The sequence below is a fragment of the Desmodus rotundus genome, chromosome 7 (genome assembly GCF_022682495.2).
Source record: "Desmodus rotundus isolate HL8 chromosome 7, HLdesRot8A.1, whole genome shotgun sequence".
Classification (NCBI taxonomy): domain Eukaryota; kingdom Metazoa; phylum Chordata; class Mammalia; order Chiroptera; family Phyllostomidae; genus Desmodus; species Desmodus rotundus.
In genome coordinates, this window is record NC_071393.1 from 80832527 (window position 1) to 80851351 (window position 18825).

The following is an 18825-nucleotide window of genomic DNA, read 5'->3' on the forward strand; positions in this document are numbered from 1 at the left end:
AAATTACTCCAGCCCTCCTAGGGCACGTGGTATATCTAATAATCAGTCATGTCATTCCTTTCACTAAAATGTGAGAGGACACTATCTTCCCCAGACGTAGGGAAAAGATGAAGTGCGGTAAGGAATGTGCAGAATCACAGTACAGACACATGGCAAGGGGAGGTCATTTGAAAATGAAGAAAGTACCATTTGCATGCATGCCCACATTCTTTATATGAAATTGAATTTGTTGTTCTTGTCATTTGGAATTCTCTCATGCATTTGAAATATTTGCATCAACCTTGTTTTCACTTGGGAGCAGCAAAGGCTCCATTTGGAAGAGAACACTGATTTTGAGATTCAACTCAAGATGACTGCCCACCATTCATGCTCACTCTCAAGCAATGAGAAACAAAAGCAATCTACCTGACACACCCAGGAACGCAAGGCTTTTCCACATCAGCTGGGAAATCTAATAACATTGTGTGTGGGGGGGGAAGGTACACCCTGCTTCTCCCACTGGGAGGTACTGAATTATTTTGCATGCGATATCATGCTGTTCCCAACAGTGCCCTTCACTATGTTAGAGCTTGATGGATTTCTGAAATTCCAGTGTTGTGAAATTGGCCAAGTGTGTGGGCAAGGAGCTCACCAGTTAGCTCACCTCTGGACACGATACCGTGAAACACCACACCACTTACCTTCACAAACTAACAGCTTGTCATTATAGAAGAAGCCCACTGGACATTCACATCGGAAGCTGCCAACCATGTTGATACACACTCCATTTTCACAGACGCCTGGGATCTCCCGGCACTCATCAATATCTGGGAACAGAGCAGCCATGTGTGAGTGGCAGCGTATGGGCCCATGGCCCCTGCGGAGGGTCAATTAGGATTGAAAGGCAGCTACTACGAACTCAATGTTCAACAAAGGTGTAAACCAAAGGAGAGAAAATATGCACACAGGTGCATGTGCATGAGTGTGCGTACACGTGTTAAGATGTATGTTGGGGTGGTGTTGCTGGAAGTGGGGGATGTCAGTGCCTGTCAGACTGAAGTAACTGAACCACTTGCCAGACACTCACATGTCTATCTGGATTCAGTGTCTGCCTTTTTTACGTGGTTTCAAAACATCCTCTTCCTCTAGGTAGGAGCCGTCTTTGTACCCACTGGACACTGCAGAGACCAGAAAGCGGCGACTGCTGAGAGTAAGCAGCCTCTCTACCCAAAGTGTGTGGTACTGTTTGATTAGGACGGGAGAGGGGAGCTGGTAAAGAACAGAGGAGGAGCCCACGGTCATAGCCAACTCTGATCTTTCAAATTCAACTTCAATGCCTCCTTCCTCTTTTGCAAGGTATTGGGTTAGGTCTGGAGAATGTAATCTGGGCCCCAGCTGACTGAGAAGACAGAGCTGGCACTGAGGAAGGGTTCTCGTAGTAGGCTGTGGCTTCCTAAGGCCAGGGGCTGGGCCCGGCTGCTATACCACTGGTACAGGCCCCTAGCATGCTCTCTGACAAATGTTAAGTGTCCATTAAAATTTGTTAAATTAGGAACCAGCACTTGGAAGTGGAGTTGGTGAGCATTTAAACAGGACCAAAGTAGGAGGAGAGCAGAGCCAGACCCAGGTCTCAGCAGGGATGGCCAGCTGGGCAGATCTCATTCCCACCAGCCTGGCCGATCTAGTCTCTGTGTAACCTGCTCCCAACTTCCCTTCATTCCGCGTCCTCTAGAATGATAACATTAATAGCATTAACAGCAGAGTCTCACTTGCTACGTGCCTGGTATGTGTCTCAAGCAGTCAGCCTGGACTTACTCGCTGAATCATCCATTAACCTACCAGGTGGTCTCTAGGTATTACGACCACCTCCACTACGCAGATGATAGAACTGAGGCCTGGTCAGAGGATGGAACTTGCCAACGACTACACAGCCAACAAGAAGCAGAGTCAGGATTTGATACCAGGAATCCTCTAGCCAGCTATTCTGCCTCTCTAGTGTTTTTTCACCTCACAGCCGTAGGATCCTCACAAAACCTTTATCAAAGTGCTTGTTATCCTGCAGGGCCCTGCCACCTGCCCGTTGGCTGTCGTTCATAAAACATCAGGTAGAAGGAGATATAAAGCTTTGGTCTATCTGCATGACAAACCTCTCCAGTTCACTAGGTCCCCGTCACTGCTGCTGAGATACGTTTATTTACATACTATAGTCAGGAGCCCCTGGGAGGCACTTAGCCTAAGTTGTACGAAGATGGCCCTAGACTTAAGTGGCACCTACAGAAGAGTCTGTAATTTCGGCAGCATCACAGTCTACAACCATCTGGTTTAAAGGAGAAACTTGACAGGCTGTAAATTTATTTTAGACCCTTTTCTAAAAGGCTTGATCTTGTTTGAAGGCAAATTGATGTCTTTAATAGAAAAAAAAAGCTTAAAATCTCAAAAGGTATATTGCTATTTTGAATATAGGTAATAATGTACTTAGATTTTTCACACCTTTGTCATTTATATTGTTAAAAATTATGCAAAGTAAGAGTACGACTGTTTCTGGTTGGTAAACAAACAAACAGACAAACAAAAACTAATCCGGGTGACATTCTTGTAGTATGGGTTAAAACATGAAATACTATGTTCACATTTATTTCTTTTAAATTTAAGTGATGTATTATCATGTTTAACAATAACAGGCTGGGTCAAATTTCTAGCCATTGTTCAGCATAAAATAGCAAAGAGATATATTAAAAATTTATATTTTCTTTTCCTGTCTGGATTTCATTTGAACTTCAACTTGGAGAAGTTTATATTTTAAGACAAGATTAATAAACTTGCTATAGTTTTAACCCCATGCGAATGGGCTCTATATGCCAACAATCTTAAGGCCTTTCAGAAGGAGAGTATAAAGCTTAAATAAAACAAAGTTTCCCAGTCATCTAAATATTTTGTCATGGTGGAATTTGGTACAATAAGTATACTGCTCCCTATCACATTTCCAGTTTTCAAGAGCTAGAGGCAAAGCAAGCTGTGAGTCAGGACTGGATTCTGGTCCCAGCTCTGTTATTAATTAGCTAGGTGACCTCGGCCGAGTCCCTTCCCCTCTCTAGGCCTCTGTCCCCTCAACTGCAAAGCTAGGCGTTTGGATTGGATGATGTCTGGGACCTTTCCAGCTCTACTAGTGGGCGATGCTAATGCTGTTTCGAGTCTGACCACTGCCAGCCTTGGAGGGCAGGCCTTGCTGGGGTACACGTCTGGTCCAGCAGGGAAACCCACGACTATTAAAGACGACTTATCTTCGGATCAGAGGTTCTAGGGAGATGAAAATCTGTTTCAGGAAGGGGAAAAACAAAGCAGCGAGGGCCAGGTGTTTTACGCCAATGTCATTTAGTAGTTTTTCTTTCCAAACCATGAAGTTTCTTTGGACGTTGACTAGAGACTAGACTGTGGAGCCATATGGATTTGGCACTAAGGGAGCCAGGCTGATTGCTGGACCAGACCCTTGTTTTCTTAAACAAGGTCATTGGAAAGGCTGATGTGGATTTCAGTTTACTTATTAGGAACAAGGTGGAACAAAGCAAGGGTGATGTTTGCTGCTCCACTCAATTGCTCAGACCGAAGAGGGGCATCTAAGGATGCATATAAATCACATGGGGGAAAAACTCTGAGAATGCAAGAGCTTTCTACTTTTATGTCATTGGGTTTTAAACCACAAAGGCATTGCCTCTGTTGGCTGACCACTGCACAATCCTTTTGAATCTTGCACAAGCATCCGTAGCACTATGGTGGTCCCTGCTCCAGTTACGAGACGGGGACCTCAGATTGGAAATATATGTATTTTTTAAATTTCATATCTGAAATGCCCAAAGCAGATGACCAGAGGAGATTCCACAAAAGATAAAACTGACCCACAAGAAGGGCTTTATATGAATAACCTACACGTGAGGATCGGTATGCAAAGTCACATTAGACTCATGTCTTAATCAGAAGGAGAGATTGGGAATCACAGTCAAATCAAACGTCAACTGGCCCTACTCCCAGAATCTCTCTTTTTGTTGATGCCTAGGCTGGACTGTAATTTTGTGAAAGGCTTTCCAGTCCCCTTAATCATGAGCAACAAATCCTGCTGCCAATGAGGTGGAGCTGCCCAGGGTGTTTGCACAGTTCGTTCAAACTAAGAATCAGTGTTTCAATAAAGTGAAATGACAGTGTTTAATGATTTTTCCTTCTAAGAAAAAGAAATCAAATTGAGAACATAACAATGTGTAGACCCTTTTCTTAACACAAAGGCAAAAACAGAAAGTTCCACCAATGGCGTAGTAACTCACCAACGGGTAAACCGGTGTAAATGTCAATGACGAAGCCAGGCCTTTGACTTCCACAGAGTGTAGCAAATTCATCTGCAATGAGTGAACAAAGGTAGGGTGAGTGGGTGGGAGCAGGGGTCAACAAAGAGCAGTGATCGGGCTGAAAGAATTTACTTTGTCAACATTCTGGAAAGGCATCTATCTGTATTTTGAAGAACTTAAAATGGAAAATAAATCTGAAAATTCCTACAGATGTTATCATTTTGTTCTTATGACAAATATTGAGGGAACAGTGACGTCATGTTGACGTAATAATGAGGGAGAAGCGGAGGTCTCTATATCATATGACACTCATTTGTATGCGCTTGCCGGTAGAAATGTGGTGTCTTTTTTAATCCTTATCCAAGGATCTGTTTGTTGATTTTAGAGAAGAAGGGGGAGGGGAGGAGAGAGAGAACTATCCATGTGAGAGAGAAACATCAATCAGTTGCTCCCCGACGCACCCGACTGGGGGTCAAACCCGAAATCTAGGATGTGCCTTGACCGGGAATATGACCCACAACATTTTGGTGTATGGGACAACACTTCAATCAGCTGAGTAACCTGGCCAGTGCAGGAATTTGGGTTTTTATAAGGATGTTCACTGCTGAACCCAAGGACTGGCAAGAGTGTCTCTTTCCACTCTGCATGAAGGGGAATGCTTATAAAAGCCACTTCCTCAGATTGGGGGAGATCATAGTAAGTCTAGCCAAGTTCCTTTTTTTTTTTGATATATTTATTGATTATGCTATTACAGTTGTCCCATTTCCTCCCCTTCACTCAACTCCATGCTGCCCACCCCCTCCCTCCCACATTCCCCCCCTATAGTTCATGTCCATGGGTCATACTTATAAGTTCTTTGGCTTCTACATTTCCTACACTATTCTTACCCTCCCCCTGTCTATTTTCCACCTATCATCTATGCTACTTATTCTCTGTACCTTTCCCCCCTCTCTCCCCCTCCCACTCCCCTATTGACAACCCTCCATGTGATCTCCATCTCTATGGTTCTGTTCCTGTTCTAGTTGTTTGCCTAGTTTGCTCTTGTTTTTGTTTTAGGTGTGGTCGTTAATAACTGTGAGTTTGCTGTCATTTTTACTGTTCCTATTTTTGATCTTCTTTTTCTTAGGTACTCCCTTTAACATTTCATATAATAAGGGCTTAGTGATGATGAACTCCTTGAACTTGACCTTATCTGAGAAGCACTTTATCTGTCCTTGCATTCTAAATGATAGCTTTGCTGGATACAGTAATCTTGGATGTAGGCCCTTGCCTTTCATGACTTGGAATACTTCTTGCCAGCCCCTTCTTGCCTGTAAGGTCTCTTTGGAGAAATCAGCTGACAGTCTTATGGGAAGTCCTTTGTAGGTAACTGTGTCCTTTTCTCTTGCTGCTTCTAAGATTCTCTCCTTCTGTTTTATCTTGGCTAATGGAATTATGATGTGCCTTGGTGTGTTCCTCCTTGGGTCCAGCTTCTTTGGGACTCTCTGAGCTTCCTGGACTTCCTGGAAGTCTATTTCCTTTGCCAGACTGGAGAAGTTCTCCTTCATTATTTGTTCAAATAAGTTTTCAATTTTTTGTTCTTCCTCTTCTCCTTCTGGCACCCCTATAATTCGGATGTTGGAACGTTTCAAGCTGTCCTGGAGGTTCCTAAGCCTCTCCTCATTTTTCCAAGTTCTTGTTTCTTCATTCTTTTCTGGTTGGATGTTTCTTTCTTCCTTCTAGTCCACACCATTGATTTGAGTCCCAGTTTCCTTCGCATCACTATTGGTTCCCTGTACATTTTCCTTTGTTTCTCTTGGCATAGGCTTCATTTTTTCATCTAGTTTTCGAACAAATTCAACCAATTCTGTGAGTGCCTTAATAACCAGTGTTTTGAACTGTGCATCCGATAGGTTGGCTGTCTCTTCCTCGCTTAGTTGTATTTTTTCTGGAGCTTTGAAGTGTTCTATCATTTAGCCCATTTTTTTTTTTTGTCTTGGCCTGTCTGTTACTTAAAGGGGCGGAGCCTTAGGTGTTCCCTGGGGCGGGGTAACGCTGGTCGCTGAGCTCTGATGCTGTACCTGGGGGAGGGGCCAAGAGGGAGCAGTGGCGCCCGCTCCGCTCTCCACCGGATTTCAGTCACTCCCTCCGCTACCTACAATCAACCTGGGCCCCTCTGGTGCTGGTTCCCGAGTGGGTGGGCTTGTGCATGCTCTAGGCCCCTGTGGGTCTCTCCAATGACCTCTCCTGTGAGGCTGGGAGTTTCTCCTGCTGCCGCCCCAATCCCCACGGGTGTTTTCACACAGAGGTTTGAGGCTTTATTTCCCCCACGCTGGAGCCCTGGGTTGTGTGGTCTGCTTTGCTCCCCGCCGTTTGTTAGGTTTATCTGTGCACAAATGTGGGGTTGCGGGGTGCTATCCACCGCTCTGCCTGCCCCATTCTCCGCCATTCTGAATCCGGCCCTCTCGGTTTATCGGTCTGGATGTATGTTTCTTTTTTATCTCCTTGGTGTCGGACCTCCTTGCTGTTCGATTTTCTGTTAGTTCTGGTTGTGCGAGGAGGCGCAGTGTGTCTACGTACGCCGCCATCTTGGTTCTCTGAGAAGAGGCCTAGCCAAGTTCTTGACATCAAGTCTATTAATGACCAATTCAGGTCAAATAACTAACTTACGTCATTACTTCAGTTTGACGGAGATGGATTTCTTTGGGTGCTACTCTCTTGTTCTCTCTCTCTCTCCCTCCCCTGACCCTCTATCTTTCTCTCTCACACCCGAGTACATCACAGCAGATAATAAAGAATGAACTAAATGTCACTTGCAGTCCCTTCTGAGGTTCTGTCATTCGGGATCGTGACTGTAACTGCTATGGCATGATATAAATTGAAGTCCAAGGTGGCCATTGCCTTATTGGTCAAACCCATTGAAATTTAGTCTACGGTTTCTGGAAGTAAACACGGTATGTTCTTCCAGTAGTGCTTTATTCCTTAATCTACAGTGTCCACTTCCAGCCAGTGTCACGCCCACCAATGCTGGTCATCCAGACAATTTTCACGGACTCCTGCAATGTATGCAGACTGCATAGTTAATGAAAAGCATGGTTGGATTTGGCCTCTCTCCAACACGAAGACCAAGTCTTACATTTTATATTAACAGTATGCAGATCCTTAAAATTTAGATATTTCTGAAAATAAATGATAGGTTTATCAGGGGTCTCCAAAGTGATTCCAAAAGAACACACAAAGATCCATTAAGAAAAAAAAAATACTCAAACTTCTATCTTTGCAAAATCTAATTTAAAAAATTTATGTATATTTTATAATAGAAAAGTTCATAAAAATCATTTTTCAATATAATTAAAAACAAATATATGCAGATATATACAGATATACTTTTCTATGTAAGCACACACACTAAGTGTGTGTAGCCCACAGGTTTTCAAAACAATCAGGCAAGATCAGGGGTCTGCAAATTTTTTTTCTGAAAGGGTTAAGAGTAAATATTTTAGGTTTTTCAGGCTGTGCAGTCTCTATTAGAATTACTCAACATCTCCTGAAAGCAGCCATAGACAATAGGTAAATAAATTAGTGAGCTGGGTGCTAATAAAAATTTTATTTATGGACACCAAAATCTGAAGTTCAAATAATTTTCAGGTCATGACATTATTTAAAAATTTTTTCTAACCATTTAAAAATGTAAAACTCATTCTTAGCTTGTGGCCCATACACAGATAGGTGGTGGGCTCGATTTCACCCATGGGCTTTAGTTTATCAATCCTGATCTAGTGATATCCTGCAGAATAAGGTAACTCATAATTCTAAGTGATAGTCATCACATTATTTCTGGAGTAAACAGTGGGTGAAATGGTATATTTCACTAAAAACAAATCTGGGTCACGTGTTGTCAGGGTGCACCAGACAGTAGACTTACCATATTACAGATCACTCTGCGGAAGGGAGTAGGTCCTACAGAATACCCTGATCAACACCTGCATGAGAGTTCATTCTGTCTAAATCCTCACATTAGGAGATGATGTCATCGGGACACATATGATCTATATCATCTAGCACATGATATAAGAACAGTGCACCGAAGTTTCACTTCATTTACTCCAAGGATATAAATTATACTTTTGTAAAAGAAACAAATAACATTCTATAGATTTTTCTCTCTGAGAACAGAAAAAGAAATTTGTCAGGTCCCGATATCAGGAAGAGTTGCACTTCCCTTTAGCGCTGAGTGTGCTTCATGGTCATCGGGGCTCTTAGACCTGATTATGTCTCCCTTTTTCATGTGAGCTGCTGGAAAGTTTGCAGCAAAGTTACTGCTCATCTCTGGAAAGTGCATAGGAATTCCTGGCTTGGGTTCTGTGTATTAGCCTCGCTCCTTGCTCCAAGTTTCTTGCCCTTGTTTGCCATTTGCCTTAGGCCTTCTTATTTTACATTTGAATCTTTATGGGCTGTCTTAAATTCTTTTTGGAACAGGACTAATATAAATAAGTTAAAATAATAAGAATATGGTTTGCTTATTTGTCATATTGCTTTGCATAATGTTTCCAGTCTCCTAGTTACATGGCAAACTCCAAAATAATGCTAACAATATTTATACTTTTGTTAAATGCTAAGTCTGTTAAGTCTGGTGAATGAACTAGTATAAAAATTAGAAAGCATATTCTGTAACTTAATTTTCAGCTGGAAGGACCAGGCCCAACTGTGAAATTAAATATTTGCCTATGTGAGCTCACTTTTTCTTACAAAGATAAACGAGGCACCCGTTTCTTCCCTGGCTGAGACTCATTTCTCCAACAATTTATGGCTCATTTATTGACCTATAGTTTTGGCAATGGTGAAACTAAAATTCACCTGTGCTTGGGATGGGACACTGTTCACAGGGCTTGTTCCAGGCTCGGCCAATATTGTAGGAACAACAGCACATCTTCTTGGTCATGTTGAACAACAGTTCTCCATCGCAGGTCTGGTTATCAGCATAATAGTTTCTGTAGCACAAACTTCTTCTCATATCTAGAAGGAAGGAAGGCGGAGGGGATTGGTGATCCGTGGGGACATCACAACAGATTTCTAAGGGGCACCGAAGGAGTGAATCTCTTTCGCACTGTACGGTAACTTTGATAAGGACAAAGCCTACTCTTACCCGCTTTCCATCTACCTACGCTGCTGTAAGAAGAAAAACCTTTGAGAAAGGTCTTCCCCGGTACTTTTTTGCCACAGAACTAAGTCATTATGTAGCTGCAGCATTAATAAACTTTACACAACTCTCCACCCCGTCTCCTAGTAACAATTCTCCACTGCTGTTTGGCAGTCATTTTCTCATTTCCGACTCATGAGGTTCTCATACTGTAGGTCAGTGCTGTGAGTATAATTGTATAAGGATACACCCAGAGTCAAACAAAAGAAGCACTATGAAACCATTGTTTGGGGTTTTCCAACATTACATTTTAAAGAAAACTCCCAACCACCCACACGAGGTGGTGAGAAAAGGCCAAGCTCACGGTTGCAGGGGAGGGAGCTCTCCCACAGACAGCGGCAGGGTGGCAGCACTCAGTCTGATGATCACATTACACTGAGGACTAAGTGCTGGACTTGGCTGCTCTTCTCCTCTCTGCAGATGAGGACCAACCATGCATTATGAAGAAAAGCTCGGACTTACCCATGCAGTTATTTCCCCCATTCACTTGCATGTAGTCTGGAGGGCAAATACAGGTGTAGTTGCCAACGGTGTTGTAACATGTCCCTGGACCACAGATTCCAGGAGTTTCACATTCATTCACATCTATAATCCGAAGAGAAAGTGGTAAGTGAATATGGAAACTTCACTCTTTGGAATGGCCTGGCACTCAGTGTCACTATGAATAATGACAACAAAGGAGAAAATCCACAGGGCAATTTGAAATCCGGATAAGAGAAATAGATGTTTAGTTCATGCATGTCCTTTATCTGTGCTAATATGTACGTGCAATTTTAGAAAAGGAGTTTTTAAACACAGAAGCTTTGCTTTCTGGTATGAGTTCCTAACAACTGAGTCCATAACATCCCCAGAGGATTACAGAGATGGAAATGTGGAGAAAATAAAACTTTCAAGAGTCCTTCAGAAAGACAAGTGTGTACATAGTACTGCGCACGCTCACAGGATCTGTAGACCAACATGATGTCCCGAAGCCACTGACAGCTGTATTCACAGATCTGCACTGGCCAGGGGACATGGAATAGGTCTTTCACACCCCTTCCCTATTTTCAAACACGGGGGTCGATTCTAATTTTTGTGAACTCCATGGGTCTTAGAGTTGCGTTGTACACACTGTGATGCTCAATTGATACTTGACAAGGTTGCCACTGAGTCATGTAATAAGCCTTTTGGAGAACCAGAGGACTATTTTTCCTGCAGGATGCAAGAAGTCTCTTCCCTAACTAGTCATGTGACTCCTTTGTGTAAGTGAAAACCATCTCTCTCAGCCTGGTCTACAGTCCAAGCCCTCGGAAAGTTAAAGTGGCCAATATTGTCCATCCTCCAGTAACACAAATGCACAGGAGTCAGCACATCAGGAAACCAAAGGGGCTGTCTTTAAAAGAAGCTCATTTAAATGCATTAGCACCAATGGTAAGTGGTGAAGGACAGGAAGAAGGAGAGCCCAGAACTAGCCAGAATAGAGAAGTCACTGAAATGAAACCTGGGCTACTCGAAACGGCCTTTCTGCAGAGCACAGAGAACTCTTTGCAGGCATAAATGGGACTGTGACCCAACATAATACAACTATACTTTTCTCAGGCAAAGAGGCAGACTTCGGGAGCACTGGCATTATGACAATGACATTAAGTCAGTAATTTCAGTGCAAGCTGCCACATGTCCTATTTACCTATGTTCACATTTCGACCATTGTGTTCTATTGCTAAATTTTAGTTTTCCTGGCTTTTGAGATCAGTTCTCAGCATTGGAAAGAACTCATCATCCTATAAGGGCCACTTACCATCACACACTCGGGTGTCTTCATTCAGGTAGTAGCCTGTTGGACAGCGGCACTGGAAACTACCAAAGGTGTTGATGCACTTCCCGCCCTGGCACAGCCCAGGAAGCTCCTGGCACTCGTCGATATCTAGCAGAATGAAAACAACAGTATTTCTTCAGCACTACAAGTAAACCCAAGGCGGTTCAAAATGCGTGCACTTTATGATAAAGGAAACAGAATTACCTTCCAAGATAACAGTGATAGGGTTGGGTCGAAAGCCTTCTCCTCCAGGACAAAGAATTTTGTACTCAGCTATAAAAACAAACCAACCAACCAAATTGAGTTCTTTTGCACATAAAATTTCTAGAAATAGTATCCTCAAGAGAAATATCCAACAGAAAATACTCATTTTCAGGAATCTTCGGCAGTTACCCACCCCCCCCATCTGAAGCAGGTGAACACCTTTGTGCATACTTGTCATTTTCAAAAGCCTCTACTGAGCCGGCCAAACGTCAGGCCACTGTCCCCGGTCTCGGAGCTCTCTACTTGCTTTGCTGGCCTTATGTTCTCAAGAACTATTTTATTCCCTTATCTCCATCATTATTCCTTCTTAAAGATTTTCTTTCCCTTTTTATTTTCTAACAGAGTCCTTCTCCATTTTTATGTTTTGTTCAGTGTTACTTCCTGGGAATTACAGCTTCCCTTAGTAATGTTAATCACCCCATTTCCAAAACCCTTTCCAAACAGAGCCTTAGGAAAAGTTTCTTTTCTTGGTTCCCACCCCACTTCTCTCCTTAATGACCAGAGATCTCTCTAGTCACTGCTGTTTAACTGACAGTAATGGCGATGCCCTTGTTTTCCAAAACCAAGTTTTTACAGTGTCCCTTGATTTCCCCCATTAATTCTGTCATCCAAGCATTTCATTCAGAAACCTTTATTTCGGCGCCATGCACCAGCAGAGCGATGCACACAGGGACACATGGACAAGAATGGCCAAGCCCTGCTGTGTCATCCCGGGAGCATCTACAAGAATCAGTTCTTTTGTCGTCATCGTGGTCTTCCCAAATCTGATAATCCCCCTCTTGCATTTCTGGAATTCTATGTATATATATGCATGAATTTATATTTGGATATATTCCGGTTTTAGCTCAGATCCAGTTTGGGGTAGGCTGGACCTCTATTTGCTAATCATTATTAATCAATAAAGCTGACTCCCCCCTTAAACATACTGGTTTACTTCTCTCATCATCAATGAAATTAACTACCGTCCTCTTTTACTTTCTCTCTCCCCCTCCTTTTTAGTCCCCACTTTCATGTCACAACCTTCCTCTAAGGCCCAATTAAAACATGCACAGTCATCACCACCCTCTGCCGATCAGAACTGACTTTCCTTTCTGAAGAGAGGAAAGAAGTCTGCTAAGCATTCGTCGCTGTGTTGAGTGCCTTACTTAGGTCATTTCATTTAACCCTATGAGGCATTTTATGAATGAGGAAACTCTGGCTTGCTAAGTAACTTGCCCAACGTTATGTGAGTGGCATATGGCGCAGCCCTATTTGGAACCAGGTGCTGCCCCTCCCACTCGGGGCACTGAGTTTGCCCTTCTTTTCTCCCTTATTGAGGCCTGCACTGACTGATTGTTTATTTGGATCATACTTTGCTAGATGTACATTCTCAGAGGGAAGGATCTAGTGTAATTCATCTTTGCACACCAAAGTACACACTCTAGACACTCAAACAATACTTTCAGAAAAAGTGAATAGATGACCCTTCAGCAAGGAAAGAATCAATGTCTATCCCAATACACATGAGTAGCAACCACTGATCTTTGCCAAAGAAGCCACATCTGACTCTGAATCATAACAGGGACCCACTGAGAAAAATGGGAAGCCTTTTAATTTTTAGAAGATGTTGTTTATGTCCTTAAAATCACATCTGGAGTTTTCTTTAAAGTCATACCATAAGGATGGAGTCATCTTCTATCTCATATTTGTTTATAGGGACACTTAAATCTGTCCCAGAGATTCTGAAACTAGCCAATAGATGAGAAAGGAGAGATCAATCAGTGTGTTCCTATAAGGTAAGCAATGAAAGTGACTTGGCCTGGAAGGTGTTCTTCAATATAATGCAACCTGCTTTTCACCCAGATGGAAGTGATGTGACCTGCTCTTAGTATAAGCCGAGTGGTGACACTCTCTGACTACCGGGTCGAGGGCAGGATCCCTCAACAAAGCAGAGAGGATTGATCTCCCTTTCCTGATTGAAGGGGAGGGACTAGTGGCAACTCCCACCCTCTGTGGTTTCTGTTCTGTGATCTAGCACGAAGCATTGGCCGGAGCTGGAACAATAATAATAAATAAGAGTATAGCCACTTACATGTGTTCACAGCAGGGCAGAGCTCACAAGGAGTACCCCAGGCTTTACCCAGAGAACAGCAGCAGGAAGCCTTGGAAACACCAACTCCAATTTCATTGGTACAGGCTGTATCTCCATTGTCTCCTCGAGGTCGAACATCCAGATAGCAATTTCCAGAGCGGGTATCTATTTGCCATGTACAAACAAGAAAGTATCAGGCAGACTCTTTCTACGTGACAGTTGAAAATGTAAACCCATCTCAGAAACTCTTTCAGAAACTGTTCAAAAACCAAAATCGACTTTTACTGAGAAACTACAAAGTGCCCAAACACATGTACTGGGAATTTACCTACAGAAAAGGAACCCAGAAGAATAAACCAGATTTAGGAAATGTTTATATTTTCATATTATTAATTTTTTTAAATTTGAGAATGAATATGGAATGCTTTAAAAATAACAAACAGTATGTTTCCTTGAAAAGTGTTTAAGATCTTACCGACACAGCCAACTCGAGTTGGATTCAGCTCAAAATCGGGTGGACAATCACAGGTATAGCTGCCTGGAGTGTTGACACAGTTCCCACTGATACACGTGGTCGGATCCAGACATTCGTTAACATCTAAAACCAAAGAGCAATGGGCAGAACTGTTGCCTGAGCCAACGTGAGGAAGGTATCACCGTAACACGGTAGCACCAAAATCTAGGGCTCCCAATGTGAATTTTTAAGAGTCACTCATTATAACACCTAGAAATACAGTCTTCCACTTCTGAAATAAAACCCCTCTGGAAGGAAGTATGTCATAGTCTTTGGTCTTGCTCCCCCTGGAACACATTTAGCATTCAGATTTGTCATCAGGAGAAAATATGACTTTGGAACTAGGAGAAATATTCCAGTCGAAGTAACTGAAAGCAAAACACTACTGTGACCTCGGCCAACCAAAAATTCAGACACAGGTTTTAAGAAAATATATTTAATATGTGTGGCTTGTTATTTCTTCAAATTAGAGCAAGATGTCTCAGGGAACCCTCGGGAGCAGGTGACTTCTGCTGCTTCCCCACTGGGTGTGCTTGCCTGAGAGCAGCCAAGGGTGAGGACAGCGTGTTTCCCCAAACCTGCTACGAGCCTTTCTCCCGTCACTGGGGCTGGGCTGAGTATTTATTTCCCTTTCAGTTTCTAGTCCAAATATATATACAGAATTCCAGATATTTAGGCCATACGTTTTGGCAAATTCTGACTCTGTATAGTCCTTTGGTTTGTGTTGAACACTCACAAAATACTCAAGAACAGGTAAACGGATTCAGAGGGGAGAGTTTGAAGAACGAGGATGATACCTTTCCCTTGGGACTGGCCCCTTGGACCAGGAACCCACAGGTTCAATTACAGAAAATTACTTTGCTCCGATTTCATGTGAATGGGGAGGAACAGGGCAGAATCACAGAAATGAGACTAGATAGAGTTATGCTGATGGCGATTTGGGGCACTGAGGAGAGAGTATGGTACATGGAGAGGCAACTTCTTTTGGGATGCTAGAGTCCCAGCCTGTGTCATGCTATTCTTTAGAAAAATCAAGAGAAGAATGAGTACCTAGTGCAGAGAAGTTTGGGGAATATGCCAAGGTTGTATATGCAGCTTACGGTCATGGCTTGTTTGGGGTGCTGGCACAATCACTTTCTTCCTGACACCCTGAGCCCATACAGAATGGAACTTGTTTCCTCAGTATCCTTGAATGGAAGGGTGGGCTAGGATGGACAACGGCAAATGCTTTCAAAGTCCTCCCCCAGGCCAAAGTGAACAGAGTAACAGTCTGTGGGTGAGCCTATAGCTTTTCTAATGGTTTCCACATGTTCCCAGAGAGTCCCTTGCTTTACAAGAGGATGGCTGACATACTAGAAATGTGCGGCTGAGTTCTAGGTACCAGTCTCTGGTGACCACTGGCAGGGCAGGGGTGGGAAGCAGTGGGTACTGTTATGGAGGACTACAGGGAGAAAACCCACGATCCCCAAAGGAAACTCTCTGAAAACGTCCCCAAGGAGGAAAGGAATGGCTGGGAAGCCTTGTAACTGCAGCATCCCTGGAATATTCCTCTGGAGCCACAGCTTGATTCTAAGGTTACAAACTCTGCTCCTTCAACTGCCTTCAACTCTTTCCTCTGCATCCTCACATCTGATCAGTTCCAGGTCTCAGCTTTTATTCTGTGATACCTAATGTTTCGCTCCGGCCTTCTGTTTGTGACTCTGTGAATATCCTTGTGGAATCCCAGCAGGCCCCCAACAAACAAGTCCCCTGGGCCCCTTGGGAGCACATTTTCATGCAAACGGACACCTTACCTGTGCAGTTCCCGCCACTTCTGTCCAGCTCGTAACCTATCTCACACTCACAGCGGAAGAGGCCAGGAAGGTTGTGGCAAGTTCCAAAAACACAGATGTTCGGAAGGGAGCACTCATCAATATCTTGGAAAAGGGTAAAAAAGGGGAGACGTTAAATTTATTCTTTTTGCTAAAGACACTGACTAATATAATTAGACAATTAATATTATCAGGAAAATGACAACTACCAGATATCAATCTAGACACTTCTCCTAGACTTTTAGATGGTTCGCTACGTATAGGGAAGTCTCTTAGGTGAGAGCATACGTTCTCTCAACCCCTATTACATACCACGTAGTGGGCTAAGCATTTCACATATATGTATCTCATTTACGGTGTTTCACACAGGTCCAAATCACTTTCGTAAAGTAAGGGCCAAAAAGACCACACTAGCTTAAAATTATTTTTTTAAATGTATACATTCACTATTTTTGTTGTGGGTTAGTATTTGAAGAATCACAAGGCTTTCTGGCAACACTTACAATCAATTTTATAACCCCTATATCCCTAGTACTGTGGTGTGCGTTTGCTACTGTGGATGGAAATCTAAAAACTGTAGACACTTCTTCTAGGCCTCTGTCCCCACCCCACATTAGCATTCTGCTTGTGTAGTTGACACGTGGGCGCATTTTCGGCCTTCAGACTGGCTTTAAATAGCCATGACCACTCTGCCAGCGATGATTTATATTAAGAACTAACAAACAAACAAAACCTTCCCTTGTAGCATTAAGAGAAGTAAAACTTTCAATGCAACTATTTATGTTACCAGAGGTGGCACAGTACCTGTTTTCCTTGGATGTTCGGAGTAACAAAAGTAAACAAGGCATTAGGCACATGATCAAGAGCATAATCTGGTTTCTTGACTCAGAGGAATTTTATATCAAACTTTGCATATTTAATATAAACTGTATAAAGAACACCCAATGATTCCATAACAAAGAAAAGTATTTATAGAACTATATGAGGGAATTAGTATACATGTCATAGCTAAGGGCTGATTTTAAGTTAATGTCTTATTAACAAGCAGCAACTATTAGTTAAGACATTAATCAGGGTCTTAGTTACATTTCTACTGTCAATTGTTATCATTTATTTCTACTGCAATCTTTTTAGTTCATTGCAGCCACTAATTCTTCTCAATGAGGGATAATGTGTGTAAATTTTATAAGGGTGGGTAAAGGAAGAATCTTGCGTCTCCTAGTGGGGTGTATCCCTAGCTCACAGGCTCTGGGACTCTTCCTGTCTGACCAACATTTACGAGAAAGACAGAGTCTTGGGCTGAGAGATATCCTGACATTTGGCATTATCCCAAAGGGCTTCCTACCGGATGGATCTGCAAAAGATATTTACAGACCATATGAGACATATGCATCCAGGACATTATTCTACATGTGGAAAAGGCTACCTGCTCTGTTATTCTAAAGCCCTGGTTTCTAGAAACCAAACCATAACAGAGACTCAAAACTGTGTTTCCGTATCTAAAGAGAGTCCTTCAACAGGAAATCATCAGGGGACCAACACTTTGAGTTCCTTCCCCCAGCAACGGAGAAAAGAGTTAACCACACTTGGCGACCTTCTCTTGCCCATGACCAATAGGTGTATTCTTGCACACCGTGTCGCCAAGGCCGGATGTGCAGTTTATAGCCAGAGAAGATTGTCTCTGCCCAAAGAGAAATGAATGACCTCGCTGGAAACCTAATCCCTCCACAAACTGAGCTGACGAGGTTGAAGCCAAAACACACCTCAGTCAAAAGATAAAATCAGGACTGTTTAAACCACCTCATCTCAGGCCTGCAGGACCCCCAGCAGCTTCTCCATCAGTTACCTTCACAGGCTTTCCCGTCAACACTGGGCACGAAGCCCATGTCACATTCACAGCGGTAGCCTCCGGGGGCGTTGAGGCACTGGCCATTGCCACACAAATTCAGGTTCTCCGAGCACTCGTCGAGGTCTACAGCCGGAAAGAAATACAAGTTACTCTTCCTCAGTCAGGAGGTTTCCCATTCCATAGGTCCAACAAATTTTATAATTGTCAGCTTCCTTAGTGGTATTTGGTCATAGTTTCTACTTGATACAATCAAACTCATTTCTCTGTCTCTCTTTTCAGTTTAAAAATAAGAGTTAGATGTTTTATTGATTTTATTTTTTTAATTTAATTTACATTTTATTGTTTATGCTATTACAGTTGTCCCAATTTTCTCCCCTTGCCCTCCTCCACCCCACCTCCCCCCACTCCCTCAGGCAATCTCCACACCATTGTCGATGTCCATGGGTCCTGCATGTATGTTCTTTGGCTACTGTATTTCCTGTGCTGTACTTTATTACATCCCCATGACTGTTCTGTAACTACCAATTTGTACTTCTAAATCCCTTCACCATTTTCACCCAGGCCCCTGACCCCCCTCCCATCTGGCAACCATCAAAATGTTCTCTGTATCTATGATTCTGTCTCTGTTCTGCTTGTTCGTTTATTCTATTTTTTAAATTCAATTGTTGATAGATGTGTATTTATTGCCATTTTATTGTTCATATTTTTTATCTTCTTCTTAAAGAAGACTCTTTAAAATTTCACATAATACTGGTTTGGTGGTAATGATGAACTCTTTTAACTTTTTCTTGTCTGGGAAGCTCTTTATCAGATGAACCCAAAGAGGCCCACACCAAGACACATCATAATTAAAATGTCAAAGGTTAAATACAAAGAGAAAATCTTAAAAGCAGTAAGAGAAAAAGCTTTTAGTTAATACAAGAGAGCTCCCATAAGACTGTCAGCTGATTTCTAAAAAAAACCTTTGCAGGCTAGAAGGGATTGGCCAGAAATATTCAAAGTGATGAAAAGCAGGGACCTACAACCTAG

The 18825-nt window shown here is 42.7% G+C and overlaps 1 protein-coding gene across 2 annotated transcripts in view; it reads right to left on the reverse strand.

Annotated features, from left to right (window-relative positions):
- Positions 1-18825, reverse strand: part of FBN1 (fibrillin 1) — a 225546-nt gene that overhangs the window by 41904 nt on the left and 164817 nt on the right. For both annotated transcript variants that reach the window (XM_053928326.1, XM_024567296.3), the window contains exons 35-44: positions 17794-17919; positions 15930-16052; positions 14098-14220; positions 13623-13787; positions 11492-11560; positions 11270-11395; positions 9955-10077; positions 9150-9308; positions 4293-4364; positions 681-806 (exon numbers count right to left, since the gene is read on the reverse strand). In XM_053928326.1, the coding sequence (XP_053784301.1) occupies positions 681-806; positions 4293-4364; positions 9150-9308; positions 9955-10077; positions 11270-11395; positions 11492-11560; positions 13623-13787; positions 14098-14220; positions 15930-16052; positions 17794-17919 (1212 nt within the window). The remainder of the gene's footprint in view (positions 1-680; positions 807-4292; positions 4365-9149; positions 9309-9954; positions 10078-11269; positions 11396-11491; positions 11561-13622; positions 13788-14097; positions 14221-15929; positions 16053-17793; positions 17920-18825) is intronic.